Source organism: Dromiciops gliroides, chromosome 2 (assembly GCF_019393635.1).
Source record: "Dromiciops gliroides isolate mDroGli1 chromosome 2, mDroGli1.pri, whole genome shotgun sequence".
Taxonomy (NCBI): domain Eukaryota; kingdom Metazoa; phylum Chordata; class Mammalia; order Microbiotheria; family Microbiotheriidae; genus Dromiciops; species Dromiciops gliroides.
In genome coordinates this window covers 522,054,463-522,072,687 of record NC_057862.1, presented here as the reverse complement: position 1 = coordinate 522,072,687, position 18,225 = coordinate 522,054,463, and the positions used below count along the sequence as shown (strand labels likewise).

Here is an 18,225-nt window from a genome sequence, read left to right as displayed (position 1 = left end):
CCTATAATCTTCACTTGACAAGAGGAACATATTATTTGAATAAGCTTATTCTGTTTTTGGATTGATCTAATTTTTAGGGCAGCTGGGTGGTGCATTGGGTAGAATGTCAGGCCTAGAGTCAGAAAGACTCATCTTCCTGAGTTCAAATCTAACCAGACACTTATTGGCTGTGTGACCCTGGACAAGTCACCTAACCCTCTTTGCCTTAGTTTCTTCATCTGTAAAGTGAGCTGGAAAAGGAAATGGCAAAACCCCAGATGGAGTCACAAAGAGTCGGACGTGACTGAAAAACAACTCAACAACAATTGTTAGGGAGTTTTTCCTTACACCATGAGGAAATCTGCATTTCTTAACTTCCACACATTGTACCTACTTTTGACCACCGAGGCCAAACAGATCAAATCTGAACTTTCTTTTACAAGATAGTCCTTCAAATACTTGAAGACTTCTTTCATGTCCTGTCTTCCTCCACCCTTTCCACAGGCACAGATCTCATCTTGTGCTGTAAGTCTTCACCATCCTGGGTATCCTCATCTGAATATTCTTCAGTGTCTTATTAATGTTTTTTCCTAATATGTGGTGCCCAGACCAGATGTAGATCTGATCAGGACAGAGTATAATGGCGCTATCACCTACTCAGTCCTGACCACTATGACAATAAATAAATCTTGAGTTCTCCTTATATCCTATTGCTGTTTCATATTGAGTTTGCAGTTCACTAAAACCCTCAGATGTTTTTTAGAAGAACAGCTATATACTGATGACTTCCTCATCTTAATGCTTGAATTAAAAAAAAAACACATTGAAAATTTTTATTAATATTCCCTAAATTTTCCCCATATGTCTTCTTTTCCTTTCTCCCAGAGAGCCATCCCATACAACAACCATCTTATACTAGTGAAGTGGAATCTTTTTGAACACAAGTTTGACTTTCCACTTATCCCTATCAGCTCTCCATTTATTAGATTTAGGTCCTATATTCTAGCCTGTCAGTACCTTTTTGGATCCTGACTCTGTCAGCCAACATATTAGTTATTTCTCCTAGATTTATTTGTGTTATCTGCAAGTCTTGTAAGTTAGCTATGACCGAGTTACTGGTTAAAAAAAAAACAAAAATATGGGGGGCAGCTGGATGGCACAGTGAATAGAGTACTAGCCCTGGAGTCAGGAGAACCTGAATTCAGGTCCGGCCTCAGATACTTGACACTTACTAGCTGTGTGACCCTGGGCAAGTCACTTAACCCCCATTGCCCCGCCCCCCCCCCAAAATAGCAAGGGGCTAACTAAGCATATATACCCATAGCCTGCACCATAGACTCCTATCCACATTGACATCAAACCATTAATCCCTTTAGGTCTAGCCATTTCTGGGATTATAGGCTCCTATGATCTTTGCCAAAAGAAGAAATGAAATTAGTCTTAAAAAATTGAGACGAACTTCTGTTTTTGTATCACCTTCATTTCCCTACATGTCCAGATTTTTCTTTCCACGCAGATAGCCAATTTTTTTTTTTTTTTAGAATAAGATAATAGTTTATTTAGGGGCTGGGGAAGGGAAACCAAGAGAGAAATCCTTGGGCTTCTTCTCATGGGGAGAAGGCATGGCACAGAGCGTGGTTCTGAGATAACCAATCTCAGCCAGTCTTTTTAATAATGAATGGTTTTTTTTAAAAAGCAGTTTGGCCAAAAAAAAAATCCCCCAAACTCCCCCAAACCCAACAACAAAACCCCACCACCACATCATCCAAGTCTGATAGTATATGTGATGTTTATCTCTACAGAAAAGGAAATTTCTCATGTCTTTAGGGCCAAGTTTGGTTGTTAAAATTAAAAAATTTCTCTGTTGTCGCTGTTGTCACTATTGTTCTTTCCACTTTCCATGTAATTATTGTGTATTTTATTTTTTCCTTATTTCACATTGTTGCTTCTTTCACTTTGTTCATATAAGTTTTTCTCATGTTTCTCCAAATTCTTCATATTCATGACTTTTTTTAGGTATAGTATTATATCTCATGCTTAGCTTTTCCCCAGATGATGGGCTGTGATGATTTTAGTGTATACAGAGACCTCCTTTTCTATTTTTGACCTTTTTGGGGACATAAGTCTAACTCTGGGATTTCTGGATCAACAGATATGGACATTTTAGTGAACTTAATTAGTTTTCCAGAATGTTTGGACCAAGTTACAACTCCACCAACCGTGTGTTAGTGATACCGTATTTCAAGTCCCTTTAATATAGACTATTCCTGTTTTCCGTTACCTTTGACAATTTGTTGGGTGTGAAGTGAAACCTCAGAGTTGTTTTGACTTGCCTTTTTCTCATTATTAGTTATTTGGATCAGTCTTTTATATGGTTGTTAGTAGTTTGCAGTACTTTTTTTTTTTTTGCAGGACAATGAGGGTTAAGTGACTTGCCCAGGGTCGCACAGCTAGTAAGTCTCAAGGGTCTGAGGCTGGATTTGAATTCAGGTCCTCCTGACTCCAGGGCTGGTGCTTTATCTACTACACTACCTGGCTACCCCTAGTTCGCAGTACTTTTGAAAATTGTTTGCATTCTTAGACAATTTATCTATTGAAGAATGGCTCTTGGGGAAGCTAGGTGGCGCAATGGATAGAGCACTGGCCCTGGAGTCAGGAGGACCTGAGTTCAAATTTGACCTCAGACACAACACTTACTAGCTGTGTGACCCTAGGCAAGTCACTTAACCCCAATTGCCTAAAAAAACAAAACAAAAGAATGGCTCTTGGTCTTAGGTATTTATGTTAATTTTCTGTTTTTTATCAGATCTATTTAATGCAAATTTTTTCCTTTCCCCCTTCCATTATCCCTGTCATCTTGATTTTGTCAATCCAAAAGTTTTTTAAGTTCATGGAATCAAAATGATCTGTTTTAACTTTTTTGATAGCCGTCTTTATCCTTTCTTTGCATAAGAAAGCTTACTGTAGTCATAGCCAACAAAGGCACCTGCTCCAATTCTCTTTTACTTTTTTTATGGTATGACTTAATATTTAGGTCACATGCAATTAGATAAAATGAATTTGTAATGGACTCATTCATCAGAGTTGCCTGACTTTCAAAAATATGGGAGTAGGAGCAGAGAGAGTGAGTCCCGAGGATGAATCAGGGTTAAAGATCGGCAGCCCAAAACAGTGATAGGGCACAGATGCCCAAAATGTAAGGGTGATGATATAGCAGAGGTGGGCAAATATCAGTCAGGAAGGACAACTGAGCTGACCCCTTCTCTAGGCTCTGTGTCAGGAGTGTGAGAATAGAAACACCAAGCTTTCTGTCAGTCATAGAAGACGGACAGAGTATGAGATGGAACGAGTTGGTTAATGATGCTGCATGAGGACACAGTAGAATAGGAAGTGAGTGAATTATAGGGACTGCAGAGAGGCAGGACTGAGATGGATAAGTCCTGTCCATATGCCAGGGCACTGTGCTGAACACTGGGGATACAAGTAGAAGCAACAAGAGTGACCGTCCATCCCTGCCCTTAAGGAGCTTAACAGGGGGGGGGGGGAAGACTACACATTCAAAGGAAGCTGAAAAACAGAGGTGAATGGTGGAGAAAGAAATGAGGAGAGTCAGGAGCAGGGCCCAGAAAGGAATAAAGGAATGAGTGTTGCTGCTCAATGTCTTAGAATTGAGGTTCTTGGAGGAGTAATTAACCAGAGGAAGGGGCCACAGGGACTAAAGCATCTTTCAGTGTGAGGTTGCAGTGGTGGAGGAATCTTCTAGGTTGAGAAGGCTCCTGGAGAATTGTGGGGAAAGAAGTCCAGAGAGTGAGAAGCTGGGTCCTAGAGAGGAATGGAGTGAAAATGTATATGAGAAGAATATAGGGAGATGCAGTATTGGAAAAGGGCTTCTGTTTCAGTAAATTGGGGACTATGGATCATAGGGATTAGAAGAACAGGATGGGGCAGTAGATGGTGCAGTGGATAAAGCACCGGCCCTGGATTCAGGAGGACCTGAGTTCAAATCCGACCTCAGACACTTGACACTTACTAGCTGTGTGACCCTGGGCAAGTCACTTAACCCCCGTTGCCCCTCCCCCCCAAAAAAAGAGAAGAACAGGAGGTATAATATGCTATCCTTAGGATTAGGGCAAAAACCAATTAGTTGGTGGCCCCACTCTCCAAGGTCCTGTGGTAAGAGAGCTTGATGTTTGGTGCAAGGGGAGCAGCATCAGCTTCTGGAGGGTCTCATTGCAAATCTTGGTGAGGCAGCATGAAGTCACATTCTGTTCTAAGTCATCCCAAGATAGCAGGAAAGAAGGCATACCCAGAAGCTACCCCATACATGGTACAGTCCCCAGTAGTGCCGGCCTTCTAGGGGCCTTTTGCTCCAGAAGGCTTTGGATCCCTTGATGGTTCTGAGTCTCGATGGCTGCAGATGACAGCACTAGTGTTTGGGTCCCTAGAGGCAAGATTAAACAAACATGAAGCGCCATCTCTATAACCTCATCTCAAGATGGCAGAGGGTGAAGTACATCTAGAAGATAATCTGCATGTGGTTAACGCTAGAATCTAGTGGTTTCTAAGGCCAGATGACATGGGCCTATCTATTAGTCCACTCAGAGGCTTGAGATCCTTGGTCATTGTGAGATTCTTAGTAGTGAGTGCCCTCTGATATTTAGCATTTATTGGGTGCCTACTTAATGCAGAGCACTATATAGTAGGTCTTGGGGGGAATAAGAAATTTAAGGCACGGTCCCTACTTCCATGGAGCTCAGTCTCAGGAAGCATAATGACAAATACACAGATTACTATGATCCTCAACATCACACAAAAGGGGCATTAGAGAAGTATATTGTGCTCTGGGAATCTGAAGAGATTGAGGCAAGACTTCAATGAGGCTGTCTCCTTGAGAAAATACCCATGTTAAAGGGTGGGGATGGGTGAGTAATCATGAAGAGACTGTTGGAGAAATAGGAGAACCAATGGAGAATGATGTTGATGATGTGCATGTAATCACAAATGTATTAATATATAAGAAGAGATCCTTTTTATCCCCCGATTATGATGTTATCCTCCAAAGTAAAAGTCCTATGATATTTTGGCATTTGTTGACAGGGCATTGTAATTTCTCTCCTGATTTGTTCTTTTGAGGGGAGGCCAAAGAAGTCTTTTATCTCTTAAGGATTAAAAATTACTGAATTCCTTGTAGTGTAGGAGTCAAAGCCAATCCTGTAAAAATGGTTTTCCAGGCACTGTGAAATAGTGTGTTGTCATTCTTTGTTACAAAACATTTTAATGAAAATGTGATTTTCCCCTCCAGGAGGAACCAAGAAAGCATATGAAATCACCTATAAAACAAATTCAGGGATAAACACGGACCTTTATGACATTGTCATGGTGGCTGCTCCACTGAACCGCAAAATGTCCAATATCAGTTTTCTAAACTTTGATCCACCCATCCCGGAATTTCACCAATACTACCATCACTTGGTGACTACTTTTGTTCATGGGAGAGTGAATGCATCTTTCTTTGGCTTAACGACAACTGATACCTTTCATCTCACTGACATCTTAACCACCGACAACCCACATTTGTTTATTAACAGCATCTCAGTGGTGTCCCCTGTAAAAAGAGAGGCTGATTTTCAGTCTAAGCCAGCAAGCGATTTAGCTGTTTGGAAAATCTTTTCCTCAGAGTCTCTTACCAAGGAGCAACTTAATTTGCTATTTGCATCTTATGATTCTGTACAGGAACAGGAATGGAATGCATACCCTCACTATAAGCCTCCAGAGAAGTGCCCCCCCATCATACTCCATGATCGAATATACTATCTCAATGGCATAGAGTGGGCAGCAAGTGCTATGGAAATGAGTGCCATTGCAGCCCATAATGCAGCACTCCTTGCCTACCATCGTTGGTATGGGAATACAGAGATGATTGACCAAGAAGGACTGTATGAGAAACTCAAAACAGAGCTTTGAATCGTTACCAACACCTTTTTTCCCTCCTCCCTCCCATACTTCCAGATGAAATTCCAAGATGACAAGAAGGGTTGAGAGTCCCTTTGAACCAGAGATGTTGGCATTGGATTAATTTGTCATTATTCTTACTTGAACAAAACTAATCAATGATGGGTCTGAAGGAGGCAGAGGGTTCACTCAAGGATGAACATATAACCATTGCCCATAATTCTGTCTTTAAAGCTACTATATAAATCTTTGAGGACCTTTTTCAGTCTAGGATAAAACTAGGTGCAAAAGTAAGGAATTTGATATACCAATTGTGTTAGTTAACAATTAATTTAAAATCTTCCTCAAATTTGGAAAAGTTGTAGTAAAGAAGAGAGCCCAGGAATTGGAGGCAAGAGTTCCTAGTTTGTGTGAGCTTGGGCACAAGGTCCTTTTTGAGTCTCATCTGAGAAATGAGATAATCTCTAAGGTCCTCTCCTTTCTAGTTCTGAGATTTATAATTTACTACCTGAAAGCTATCAGTAATGATAAACTCATTTTCTTTTCTAATACAATGCGCCCTATCCCTCTTCATTGTAAATGTGCCATTGCCAAACACCCTCTTTGAAGGCCAAATTCTTGATTCTATCACGCTATTGTGCTTTTTTTTTTCTTTTTTAAAGGATAAGGCTCAGGTACTTTTAAAAATATTATATCCTCTAAGATATCAAGGCAGAAGTCACTAGAATTCAATCTTGAAGGAGAACCAAAAGTGAGTAAGGATTATTGTCATTTGGGGAATCAAGAAATCTTTCTATTCTCAAATCCATCTCTGAAGTTTGACTTAACCACTATTTCCCTGTAGTGTTATTCAGTAGAGCATTTCACAGGTCCACTTTGAGATTCATGAAATTGAAAATTCTTTTAAAGGTACTCTAGAAATGTACGCTTTTAAAACTGTTTGTATTGTCTTTGTATTTTTTTAAAAGTAGGTAGCTAAGTGGGAATTTTTAAAAGTTCCGCCCCAGTGGATACTACTGAAAAATCTCATTTCTACAGCAGCCTTCCATCTGAAGAATTTGGGTTAAAAGCTGGAGCAAGCCCAAACATGTCTGAATTAGACCAGGTTGCAGCATGGTGTAGCAGACAATGCTGGAGTAACACCTGGGTTTGAATTCTGCCTCAGATACTAGCTGTGTCAACCCTTGGGAAGCTTTGTAACCTTTCTGGACCTCAGTTTATTTATAAAGATGGCAGAGTTGGACTTCACACTTCAAGATCCCTTTCAGCTCTTAATTCCTAACAAAGGTGTGTTCTTATATGGTTCTGGGATAACCCAGGAGGGTTGCTACAGCCTCCAAAGCTCTGACCATAGAGGGCAAGGAGATCAAAATTAGCCAATGGGTGATAAACCCATGGTAGGCTAGTATGCACCTGGGAAAATAGATTTGCTAATAGCTTGCTTAAGTGTTCATATAAAATCCTGTTATAATCAACTCCAAAAATAGTAAAGAGAAATAAGTGAAAACATGTGCATTGAGACATGAAAAAGATATTCCTAAGGTTCTCCAGCTTCCTCTAACTTTAGGGGTTTGGGAAGGCATTGGAATACTTGATGTAATGAAGCTTGAAAGAGCTGCCACTCAGCTTTTGCAGGAGAAGAATCATAAAACTCTGCTAGACTCTGCTAGAGCCAATTCCCAGTTTACCTACCTTCAGAGTAGAAGAGCAAGTACTTAATTAGAATTAGTTATATGAATGGTAACTGGCAAAAACTTAGGTTGTATACAAAAAGCAAATTTGAATTACTGCTTTATTACGTTAGGGAATTGTTATCAACAAAGCACTAAGAAGAGCCCTCCAAAGGGTTATGATAATCAACCCTACCACAGAAGTTAGTTAATTTTGCCTTTCACAACTATGTAATACTGGGCAGCAATTAGTGGATATCATTATTTAAATATAACATTTGCAAAGTCCTGGGGATAGACGGTTGACATTCTTTAATAGCAAAAATTGAGCTTACACATAATGTGGTTGTTAAAGGGTGCTATGTCTATTTATAGGCTAATTATTAAAATCAAGAATTGGGTTAAAAAAGCTATTGTTTCCCCTTTTATAGATTCTTACAGATGATGGATATAGAGCATGACATCCTGTATGTATATGCTAAAGTTTGATGAGTACTGTAATATAACAAGGTTTGAGTAAGATCATGCCTATCATTAACACTGCTTTTAGCTGCTTTTTCTTTGAGATAGCACATCAATTGTAAACTTATACATTAAGGACAAATAGGATTTGCTCTTGCTGTTAATAGTTATACCAGGGAAGCCAGTTATCAACAGCTAACTCTTGCTTATGATGCAGTGGAGCCTTAGTATGTGTTTTTAGAGGGTTGTTTTGTGAGAACTGGTGTTCAAAGGGCTGATAGCAAAACAGAATGATTCTGGGTTAAAAGATCTGTGTGCTGATTTTCTTCATGACATTTCTTATTCTGGATAATGGTGGGACTGGATCATTTGTGGAAGTGCTATGTCACCATAGAACAAATTTTATCCCATTTGTCACGCTTACTACATTGTTAAAAAGCCAGGCCTAGGCCATGTCGCTTTTTTCATAATTCTAACTCAGGGGCCTAAATATTGCAACCCAGATAAGAATCCTAGCCTGAGCTTTTAGAGGAAGAGACACTATTTATACCTTGCTCTCCACCCCAATAACCCACCAAAAAAACAACCATATAAATGATTTCCTGTGGAGTTTTCACCTAATTAAGGCCTGGCTAAGGATTTATCTCCCACCCCCATATTTTTTTCTTGCTCACAGTGAACTGAAAATAAACAAATATGCCACTCTGTCCAGTGTCTTTATTTTACCTGTAGAAGTGTAAATAGAATACAAAAGCCAAAATGGCCATAGTAGTAATATTTTAAATTACTTCTTGGGTTTCAGTTTAACAGTTCTTTTAAATTTAAAGGAACTCTGATTATCCTTAACTCGGTTCATCAAACAAAGCTAAAGAATTAAAGAAAAGGAATCATTATCATGTGGTTTTCCTTTAAGGAGTACCCAAAAGAAAGAAAGCATTTAAACATCTTACAAAAAGTTTATTTTCAAAAAGTTAAACAGAATATACAATGACTAACTGTATGTATCAAAAGAAAAAAAAGAGGCTCTTGGTGTGATATAAAGGAAAAGCAGAGGCATACGGTATCAATGGTGCTTCATTTCTTAAACTCGTTCCAAGGCTTCTAACATAATGATACTGTTTCCTCGGATTACCTAAGAAAGAGCAAGGCTGTTAGTAAAGCAGCACATGGAACCCAAATCACAAAACACTAAGAATGGAATCCACCTCTATCACGGATTCTCTAGCTGAAAACTACTTGTTGTCCTTAGACTTCACGCCAGAGAGTGTTTTTTTATGAGTTTCTGGGGCCTATAAGAACCATTTTGTATATAAGCATGTAACCAAATTATCTAGAGCAACTGAGTCACACCCGAATTAAGGCTTTTTAAAGTTAAGAGGGGTAGAAGTTGAAAGGGTTACACCCCCACCCCCGGGGCACAGGACAACACGAAAGTAGACAATTCAGTAGCAGATCTAGTTAGGAAATCTGACCTCTAGACAACTAGGTTTTATTACAGTTTAAAAGATCTGCCTGGGATAAACCATCAAGTGGCTGGACCTTGACTACATCTGCTTTTCATTTGTCTATACATGAGCTTGAAAGATACCAGAAAGTCCATCTATAGAAACACCTTCAAAAAAGTGAAGAGATCTTGTTTTCCAGATACGGAAAATTACTGAAGATGATGGATGAGTTAGTAATAATCTCTGAGGAATCCAGTTATGTTTAAATGATCTACCCCCAGTAGCCTCATATGACCTGTAAAATGAGTGGCTTTCTTATATTCCACAAGTTGATTATATAAGAGATGTTTATGACATAAGCACTGTGCCTGGTAAGTTTAATAAACACTAACTACAATTATCCTGAAAATTGTTACTTACCACCATTCCAATATTGTTCTGTTGCCCACCTGGTGCCATCTCTACACATTCATCAATCACAAGATTCATAAATGGATCAAACCCCCGCAATATTCCTTGGACATGCCTCCCACCATTTAATTTCACTAAGGAAAAAAAATGAATAATAATTACTAACATTCATATATTGCTTTAAGGTTCACAAAGTGCTTTTATTATCTTGTTTGATTCAGCACTACATCCTGGATATAAAATATTAAGTAACACAAATCAAAAATATGTGTGTGATATTACTCAATCACTTCTTGCCTAAAGATACTGTGCCAAAGCAGTTCACCAAAGTTTCAAAAAGTAACATTACTAAAAAGAAAAATTCCATTCAATTGGTCTCAATTAAAGTCTGAATTAGTGATTTTTTTAAGAAGTAAATTAAGTTATTTCATTATGTTCAGAAACAAATTGGACTTGATCAAGTTTTATCCCTGGAGGGTCTAGAAAGTATCTTAGTAAGAGGAATAGTCAGAACAACCACAAGCGTATCAGTTATGTGTGAAACTTATAAAAAGGCTATAAGAGATGATTAATTCAAGTAGTCTGAACTTTAAACATTCTCCCTAAAATAATGTATTAATGTGTACTTAGTATGACTTTAACATAGATTGCTGTTCTATGCCCATACAAATTACTGAAACTGAGTTAAACGTTTCAGTACACGTTATTTCAATTTTAACCAACTGTACTGAATTTGATACTGCCACCAAATCCACATAAAAAAAAAACAAAACATTTGTTAGTAAAATCATCTTAAATAACTTACATGATAGCTTCTTGTCCATAAATCTGAAAAAGCAAAAGGGGGAAAGTAAAATAACACTTCCAAACTTTTTTTCCCCTACAGAACAAGAATGAATTGTCTTAAAAAAACCCAACTACCAGCTATGCAGTAGTCACTTGCTTAAATCTCATGAGGGAGGGGTGAAGAAGGTACCTGAGCTTCATAAATTGGTACACTTATCTTTTGCTGGGGAAGCTGGAGTGTCAAATTAACTCCAAATCACTATATGAATTATTTTTTAATAAATCTTAAGCACACTATATAAATGTAAATTCCCCAAATAGTCTTGTCTGAAATTACTTTAATTTTTCTTCAGATTCAGAGATAAAGGTCATCCATGGTTTGTACTACTTTATATTAAAGCAGTAGTTTAATTTGATGTTTTCCAACAGCACATGTGGATTTAAAACAAAACAAATAATAGGCTGTGGGGGAAAAGAGTTTAAGTTATAAATGTGAATTCTCTGATTTCTACTGTTAAAAATGAACATTTCAGCCAGGTTAACACTAGAAACTTAAAGTACTATATTGTTACTCATTCTGTTTTCACCTTTTTCCTTTAGATGTTCACTAACTAGAAAATTAGATTTTCCTACTTTTTTCAATTTCCAAAATATTTTTGTTTACAATCAATCAGTCCAAAGGAAGAAAAGGTCTTTTCTCTGGTGTAAAAAGTTACTGATGAAGACTGGATTAGCAATTGTCTGAGGAATTCAAATATGTTTAATTGATTTATACCAGTAGCCTGAAATAACCCTCAAAACAAGTAGCTTTCAGGGCAGCTAGGTGTTGAAGTGGATAAAGCACCGGCTCTGGATTCAGGAGGACCTGAGTTCAAATCCAGCCTCAGACACTTGACACTAGCTGTGAGACCCTGGGCAAGTCACTTAACCCCAATTGTCTCACCAAAACAAAACCAAAAAACAACCCCCCCCCAAAAAACCCCCCAAAATAGCTCTCTTATATTCCACAAACATCAGAGAAAAGCAATGACATAAGCTGATGACACAAGCAACTTTTTAATCAATCTATAAGAAGTTCAGGACTGATTCTAGTAGTAGCAAATATTAAGAATGAGAAAAAAATTGAGCTGGAGAGAGTAGATAACCTGTTGTGTCCTATTAATTTTTTCCTACATGGGTTTATGATACTTAGATCATAAAATAAGATTATTTTAAGTTCAGCCTCTTTGTTTAAAAAAAAATTTTTTTTTAGTGAGGCAATTGGGGTTAAGTGACTTGCCCAGGGTCACACAGCTAGTATTAAGTGTCTGAGGCCGGATTTGAACTCAGGTACTCCTGACTCCAGGGCCGGTGCTCTATCCACTGCGCCATCTAGCTGCCCCTCAGCCTCTTTATTTTAAAGATGAGAAAACAGGCTCAGCTAAGAACTTTTATTCTTATCTGTGACATTAACCCAGATTCCCATCGCTACCTTTCCCTTTCCTGCTCCCAAACCAGGGTCTTCACAATAATTTTTAGTGTTGGAAGAGAGCACAGAGGTCTTCAAATATAATCTTATACTTGAATTTTTAATAACTTACATGACAGCACTCATCTAGCCTGTGCTTGAAGACCTTCGCTGAGGGAACCCTACACCATTGCACTTTTGTTATGTGATGTGTGGTCATCTTAAATTAGAAGCTTTAGCACCAGTCTTTGGGCATTAAGTATTTATTAAAGCATACCAGGTATTAGTAAAAAGAGAACACATGGAGTTCAAAAAGTTAAGAAAAGGGGGCAGCTAGGTGGCGCAGTGGATAGAGCACCGGCCCTGGAATCAGGAGTACCTGAGTTCAAATCCGGCCTCAGACACTTAACACTTACTAGCTGTGTGACCTTGGGCAAGTCACTCAACCCCAATTGCCTCACTAAAAAAAAGAAAAAGAAAAAAAAAGAAAAGGCCTATCTAGTCTACAGCTCCAGCCTGGTCTAGTTCTTCCTCCAGTCTTCCACCACTGAGTCTTGATTTAATCAATGTTAAGTAGGTTCTCAGGCAGCTAGGTGACACAGTGGATAGAGCACCGGCCCTGGAGTCAGGAGGACCTGAGTTCAAATCCAACCTCAGACACTTGACACTAGTTATGTGACCCCAGGCAAGTCACTTAACTCTGATAGCCTCACCAAAAAAAAAAAAAAAGTTCTCAGTCACCCAATTTAATCAGTTCTAGATCTATCTCCAGGCAGGGCCTTGGGGTGTCTGCCAAATCCCATTACTTTCTCACAGAAATTTTTCCTGATTAGGAGTGAATTTGCCTTTTTTGCAACTTCTATCCATTGCTCTTGGTTCTACTGTCTGGGACTGAATGTCCTCTGGAACAGCTCCTGCTTAAAAATCTCCTCCATAAACTGGTGGTCTTTGGTGAGCAAGAAGTAGAGGGACTATTATCTCCCATTCCTGGAAGCAATGTCCATCTATCCTAGTGCCACCCGACACTGCACCAGCTTTTTGACTCCCATATCATACTGCTGACTCCCATGCAGTCCACTAAAAAAAGCACAGATATGACATTAACCATTTCTCCTTTATCGTGGCCTTGAGCTCAAACCTCCTCCCCCAACTTTACAAATGTAAGACTTTATTTTTCCCTATAGAATTCCATCTTCCTGGATCCTGCACAACATTCTAATCTGACAAGATCTGTTACCCAGTTGTCATCTAGCGTCTTATAACTACTACCTGCCCTCTTCCAGCACTTTTCCACAAAGGTGCTTTGCAAAATTTAAAGCATCCTGTAAATGTAAGTTAGTGCTATCTGGTTCCTTTCCCTCCATATCTCAAAACCCATCTACAATAAGCTTTTCTCTCTATCTCAGTCTCCCTTTCCCCCCAAGGTTATGAGCCCTTGGAATGTGTCCTTAATCCTATCCCTTCCCAGCTCTTCCAGAATTCCATTTGATTTACTCTAGTTCAAAAAGTATTTCCTTCCTGACTCTAGTATACAAACTCCTGAGGTGGGCTGTCAATAACACACCTTTTCAAACATATTTAATGTTGTTTCCCTTTATGTACTCTACATTCTGGTCAAAATGCCCTAATGCTCTGTTACCTTACACCCCACTTTTACACAATCATCTCTTATCAGCCCCAATGCCCCCTCCCCCTGCAGGGCCTCATCTCTGCTTGTCAGGATTCTCATTTTGCTTTGAACCCAACTCAAGTGCTCTCTTCTCTATGAAGTTTATCCCGATCCCTCCAGTTCTTAATGCTCTCTTTCTCCTCGAATTACTTGTTTTTAACTTATATCTACACATTGTATCTCCCAGTAGACTAAGTTCCTAGAGGGTAGGGATGTTAATTTTGTTTCTCTATCCCCAATACTGTCTCACACATAGTAAGTTACTTATTACAAGTTTGTTGGGAACTGGAAATTAATTTAGAGATCATTTTATTCTAAAGTTCTTATTTTTAGATGAGGTTACACTAATCCTTTTTTTTTTTTTTTGGGTGAGGCAATTGGGGTTAAGTGACTTGCCCAGGGTCACACAGCTAGTGTCAAATGTCTGAGGCCAGATTTGAACTCAGGTACTCCTGACTCCAGGGCCGGTGCTCTATCCACTGCGCCACCTAGCTGCCCTTATTTTTAGATGAAGAAACAGCCTCAGAGGTAAAGTGATTTGCGCAAGGTTACACAGTGGCAGACCTAGACCCAGGAGCCCGGTCACCTGCTTCCCAATCCAATAGATTTCAAGGTACTTAGATTACTACCATATCTCCCCACAGGATTCTTTCTCTCTAACTACAAATATGCTTTAGGTAGTTTCCAATCTTGAAATACTAAACCAAAACCTTTCCTACTCCCTTAAGCTATAATCCTATTTTCCTAAATTCCCTAAAATATTTATTAAGCTTCTAGAAACTTATATTCAAGGGGAAAGGAAACAAGCATTTACACAGTGCCTATTACGTACAGGGCAATGTGCTAAATGCTTCACAAATACCTAATCTGATCCTCACAACAACCTTGTTATGCAGGTGTTTTTATATTCCCATTTTACTGTTGAGGAAATTGAGGCAGAGGTTAAGTGACTTGTCCAGGGTCACAAAGGTTGGATTTTAATTTAGGTCTTCCTGACTCTCAGCTAAGGGCTCCATCTACTTCACCACCTAGTTTCAATGGGATAAGACACAAGTACAACACAAGGAAAACGGAGAACTGAGAATGACAACGAACAGCTGAGTCCTGAGGACAAGGAATACTTTTTAGGGACTAAACTTCTTGAGTTGCCTAAACAAGAGGCCTTTGCTCCTTCATTATTCACTTACTCAACCACATGCAATCTGGTTTTCTTACCTAACCACTTAACCAATGGTATCCTACTTGCCCAAACCAAATTTTTTTTTTGGAGGGGTCTGCCTCACCAGACTTCTTTCACCTGATTTTTTTCTCCTCCTGCCCAAGGTTCTATACTGAGCCATGTCCTTTTTCCTTTTCATATTCACGATCTCTGCTATCAAATTCACTTCCACCTTCCATAACTTTTGAGACTGACTCCTGAATTTATATTCATCTGTGACTTGTATTGGGTTTCCATAGCTTGGCAAAGCACTTCACACAAATGTCTAATCTTATGCTCATAACAACCCTGAAAGGTAGGCGATGGTATTATTTCATTTTACAAATGAGACAAGCAGACAGAAGTTAAGTATCTTGTCCAGAGTCACACAAGTAGGAAGCATCTGAGGTAAGACTGGAACTCAAGTTCTCCTAAATTCAGGGTCAGCATCCTTACCCACTCCATCACCTAGCTGCTCCAGACCTCCTTGCTTTACCAGCACTTTAAAGCAAGTGTTCCAATATATCTATCTTTCTTTCCAAACCTGCTATTAGACAGCCTTCCCTATTTCTGTTAGTGGCACCACCACTCCCCTAGTCATCTATGTGATAAATTACAGTCCTATCTCCGATTCCTCTCTGGAGCTTAGTTTCTTTGTATGTGGAATGGGAGAGGCAAAAAGAGGGTTGAAATGCTACTTCTACCACTTACTTTTCTTTTCTTTTTTTTGTTTCTTGGTGAGGCAATTGGGGTTAAGTGACTTGCCCAGGGTCACACAGCTTGTAAGTGTTAAGTGTCTGGGTTCGGATTTGAACTCAGGTCCTCCTGAATCCAGGGCCGGTGCCTTATCCACTGCACCATCTAGCTGCCCCTACCACTTCCAATAAAACTAATTTGATGTGTTGATCACTTTCGCAGATCTGGGGCCACTTATCTCTTTAGGTGTGTCTGTCCTTTGGTTTAGTTTCTCTAGAAGGTTCTTTGATCTACCCCCCAGAGAACTTCTGGGGTGTTAGGCCCATAACATTGCTTTCTTGGGTAGGAAGGGGAATTAAATATATTGGGGGAAATGAAGGCAATGTTTTTTTGTTTTAGTGAGGCAATTGGGGTTAAGTGACTTGCCCAGGGTCACACAGCTAGTAAGTGTTAAGTGTCTGAGGCCGAATTTGAACTCAGGTACTCCTGACTCCAGCGCCAGTGCTCTATCCACTGAGCCATCTAGCTGCCCCGAATGAAGGCAGTGTTAAAACAAATGATCCAGACGTTTAGAAAAAAAGAAGAGAAACAATGAGCAGTACTTCATAGCGCTTATATAAAAGGGAGTTTGGTTCAACCACTTCCCCTCTGGTCTTCAGTTTCCACATTTGTAAAATGAAGGGATTGGATTAGATTAGGATTGGGTGTGCCTTCCTATCTGATTAGGTGCTACGTACTCTTTCCACTTTCAGCACTGGCATCTCTCCACCATTCCATAACAAGTGCTACAAAAAAGAAAATGCCCTAAATGTGAGAGGTAAAAAATCAACATGCGATGAAAATCTGGGAAATATGGCTTTGCTTAAACCACCTTTGACAAGTCATTGTCCTTCTCTGAGCCTCAGTTTACTCTGCAATCATATAAAGTGGTTGGAATGCTAAACTCTCATCTAGTTTTAAATTCCATTTTCCAAATCGATTACACAGCGATTCAAATCAGTAAGCTTTTCTTTTAAGCTCCAAAGAAGTCCTGAAGAAATTTTAACAGGGCAGATGCAATGTCTGAATTGCCTCGCTATCTGTCCAGCCACCCCGCCGCACCCAAAACCGCCTCCAAAATTTGAAGCCACTCAACAACCACTACTCAGGGAAAGAATGAATGGAGAGCGAGACACCGTAAGAGTCTAATCTCGCGCGCGCGCGCCCCTCCCCCGCCCCACGTGGCCAGGGTCGGAGGGAAGGCCGGGAACGCTGCGCATGCTGGGAAGCAGAAGCCTCTAATGGGCTTCCTTAGGCCTCCCTCACCGACTACTCGGTGCAGCCTGAGCTGAATCCCCGGGCCCTTCACCAGCCAGGTCACCGTACTCACTTTTTTAGCTCGGGCGGGTGTGCTTTGCTCATCTTGTTTCAGTTGCAGCCCTTCGCCTCCTCCCGGTGCAAGCCTCCGCTTTGCTCACGCTCTCCTTGCCGCCACTGACGCCACCTTACGTCTGGCATCACCGGCTTCGGGAAACCAATCATAAACCGAGGAGCCCTGCCTCGCGCCGGGGCGGCCAACCGAAGCCTGCCACGCATGCGCCCTGCCACTGCGGTGGGCGGAGTTGGGAACTAGCCCAGTAATTGAACAGTTTGTAGGATTTCATCGCGGAATGAGACTGTCATCTCCTACAGGAAAGGGAGACGCATACCCAGAGGGGGAAATTGAGGCATAAGCAGTGTGGAAAGGATTCAAACACAGGTCTCTGTTCCCAGTGCGTGCTATTTCGACGCCACACCATGCTTCTCTAAATCCTGAACATGTCTTTTACTGAAATTAGGAAACGTTGAATAGGACAGACTATAAAGGACCTAGAACTGGAAAGGCGCTTAGAGATCTAGTCTAACTCATTTTACAGATAAGGAAACTGAGGCCCAGTGAATTTGCTGTCCAGTGCTGACTACACTTACAAAGTGGCCAGTGCGGTGACGAGCCTTTCTGAATTTAGGTAGGTTGATCCTCTTATTACAAATATGCAGCCTCTAGGGCTTTGTTTGCATGGGAGGCAGATCCACCTACCAGTCACAGTGAGAAAGCAGGAGAATCTTATAATCAAAGGGAGGTGGTGGGGGGGTGGGATTATGCTTATATCAATGTCAAGGACTGTGCAGGGATTGTAATTTTGTGAACCTCAAAAATATTCTACCAGGGAATGCTCAAAAGATCTGATTTATCAGAATGGATAACTTGCTCCACCAGGAATAAATCAGCCTAAGAGACCATCTAGTTTAACCTATATGAAAGAAATCCCCACTATAATATAGCTGACAAGTGATCATCTCGATTAGATAGCTTCTACTTCTGAGGAAGAATTTACACTTTTGGACAGTTCTGTTTCTTAGTAAGTTTTCCCTGATATCAAGCCTAAATTTGCCTCTGCCAGCTTTCATCCATTGCTCTTGGTTCTGCCCTCTGTGACCAGAGAACAAGTCTAATATCTCCTCTTTGGGACAAAGCTATCAAATGTAAAGTG

The 18,225-nt window shown here is 40.1% G+C and overlaps 2 protein-coding genes across 2 annotated transcripts in view; one reads left to right on the top strand and one right to left on the bottom strand.

Moving 5' to 3' along the window:
- PCYOX1 (prenylcysteine oxidase 1) overlaps positions 1-8,768 on the top strand; it is a 28,780-nt gene extending 20,012 nt beyond the window's left edge. The window contains exon 6 of the mRNA XM_043988352.1: positions 5,282-8,768. Coding sequence (XP_043844287.1) covers positions 5,282-5,943 — 662 coding nt within the window. The 3' untranslated portion in view covers positions 5,944-8,768. The remainder of the gene's footprint in view (positions 1-5,281) is intronic.
- Positions 8,769-9,005: 237 nt separating this feature from the next.
- SNRPG (small nuclear ribonucleoprotein polypeptide G) lies at positions 9,006-17,219 on the bottom strand. The gene is made up of 4 exons (XM_043988353.1): positions 17,085-17,219; positions 10,725-10,747; positions 9,929-10,053; positions 9,006-9,195 (listed from the first exon to the last, which is right to left on the bottom strand). Exons 1-4 carry the CDS (start codon positions 17,114-17,116, stop codon positions 9,145-9,147), a joined length of 231 nt encoding a protein of 76 aa, XP_043844288.1. The 5' UTR covers positions 17,117-17,219; the 3' UTR covers positions 9,006-9,144.
- Between the last annotated feature and the right edge of the window lie 1,006 nt (positions 17,220-18,225).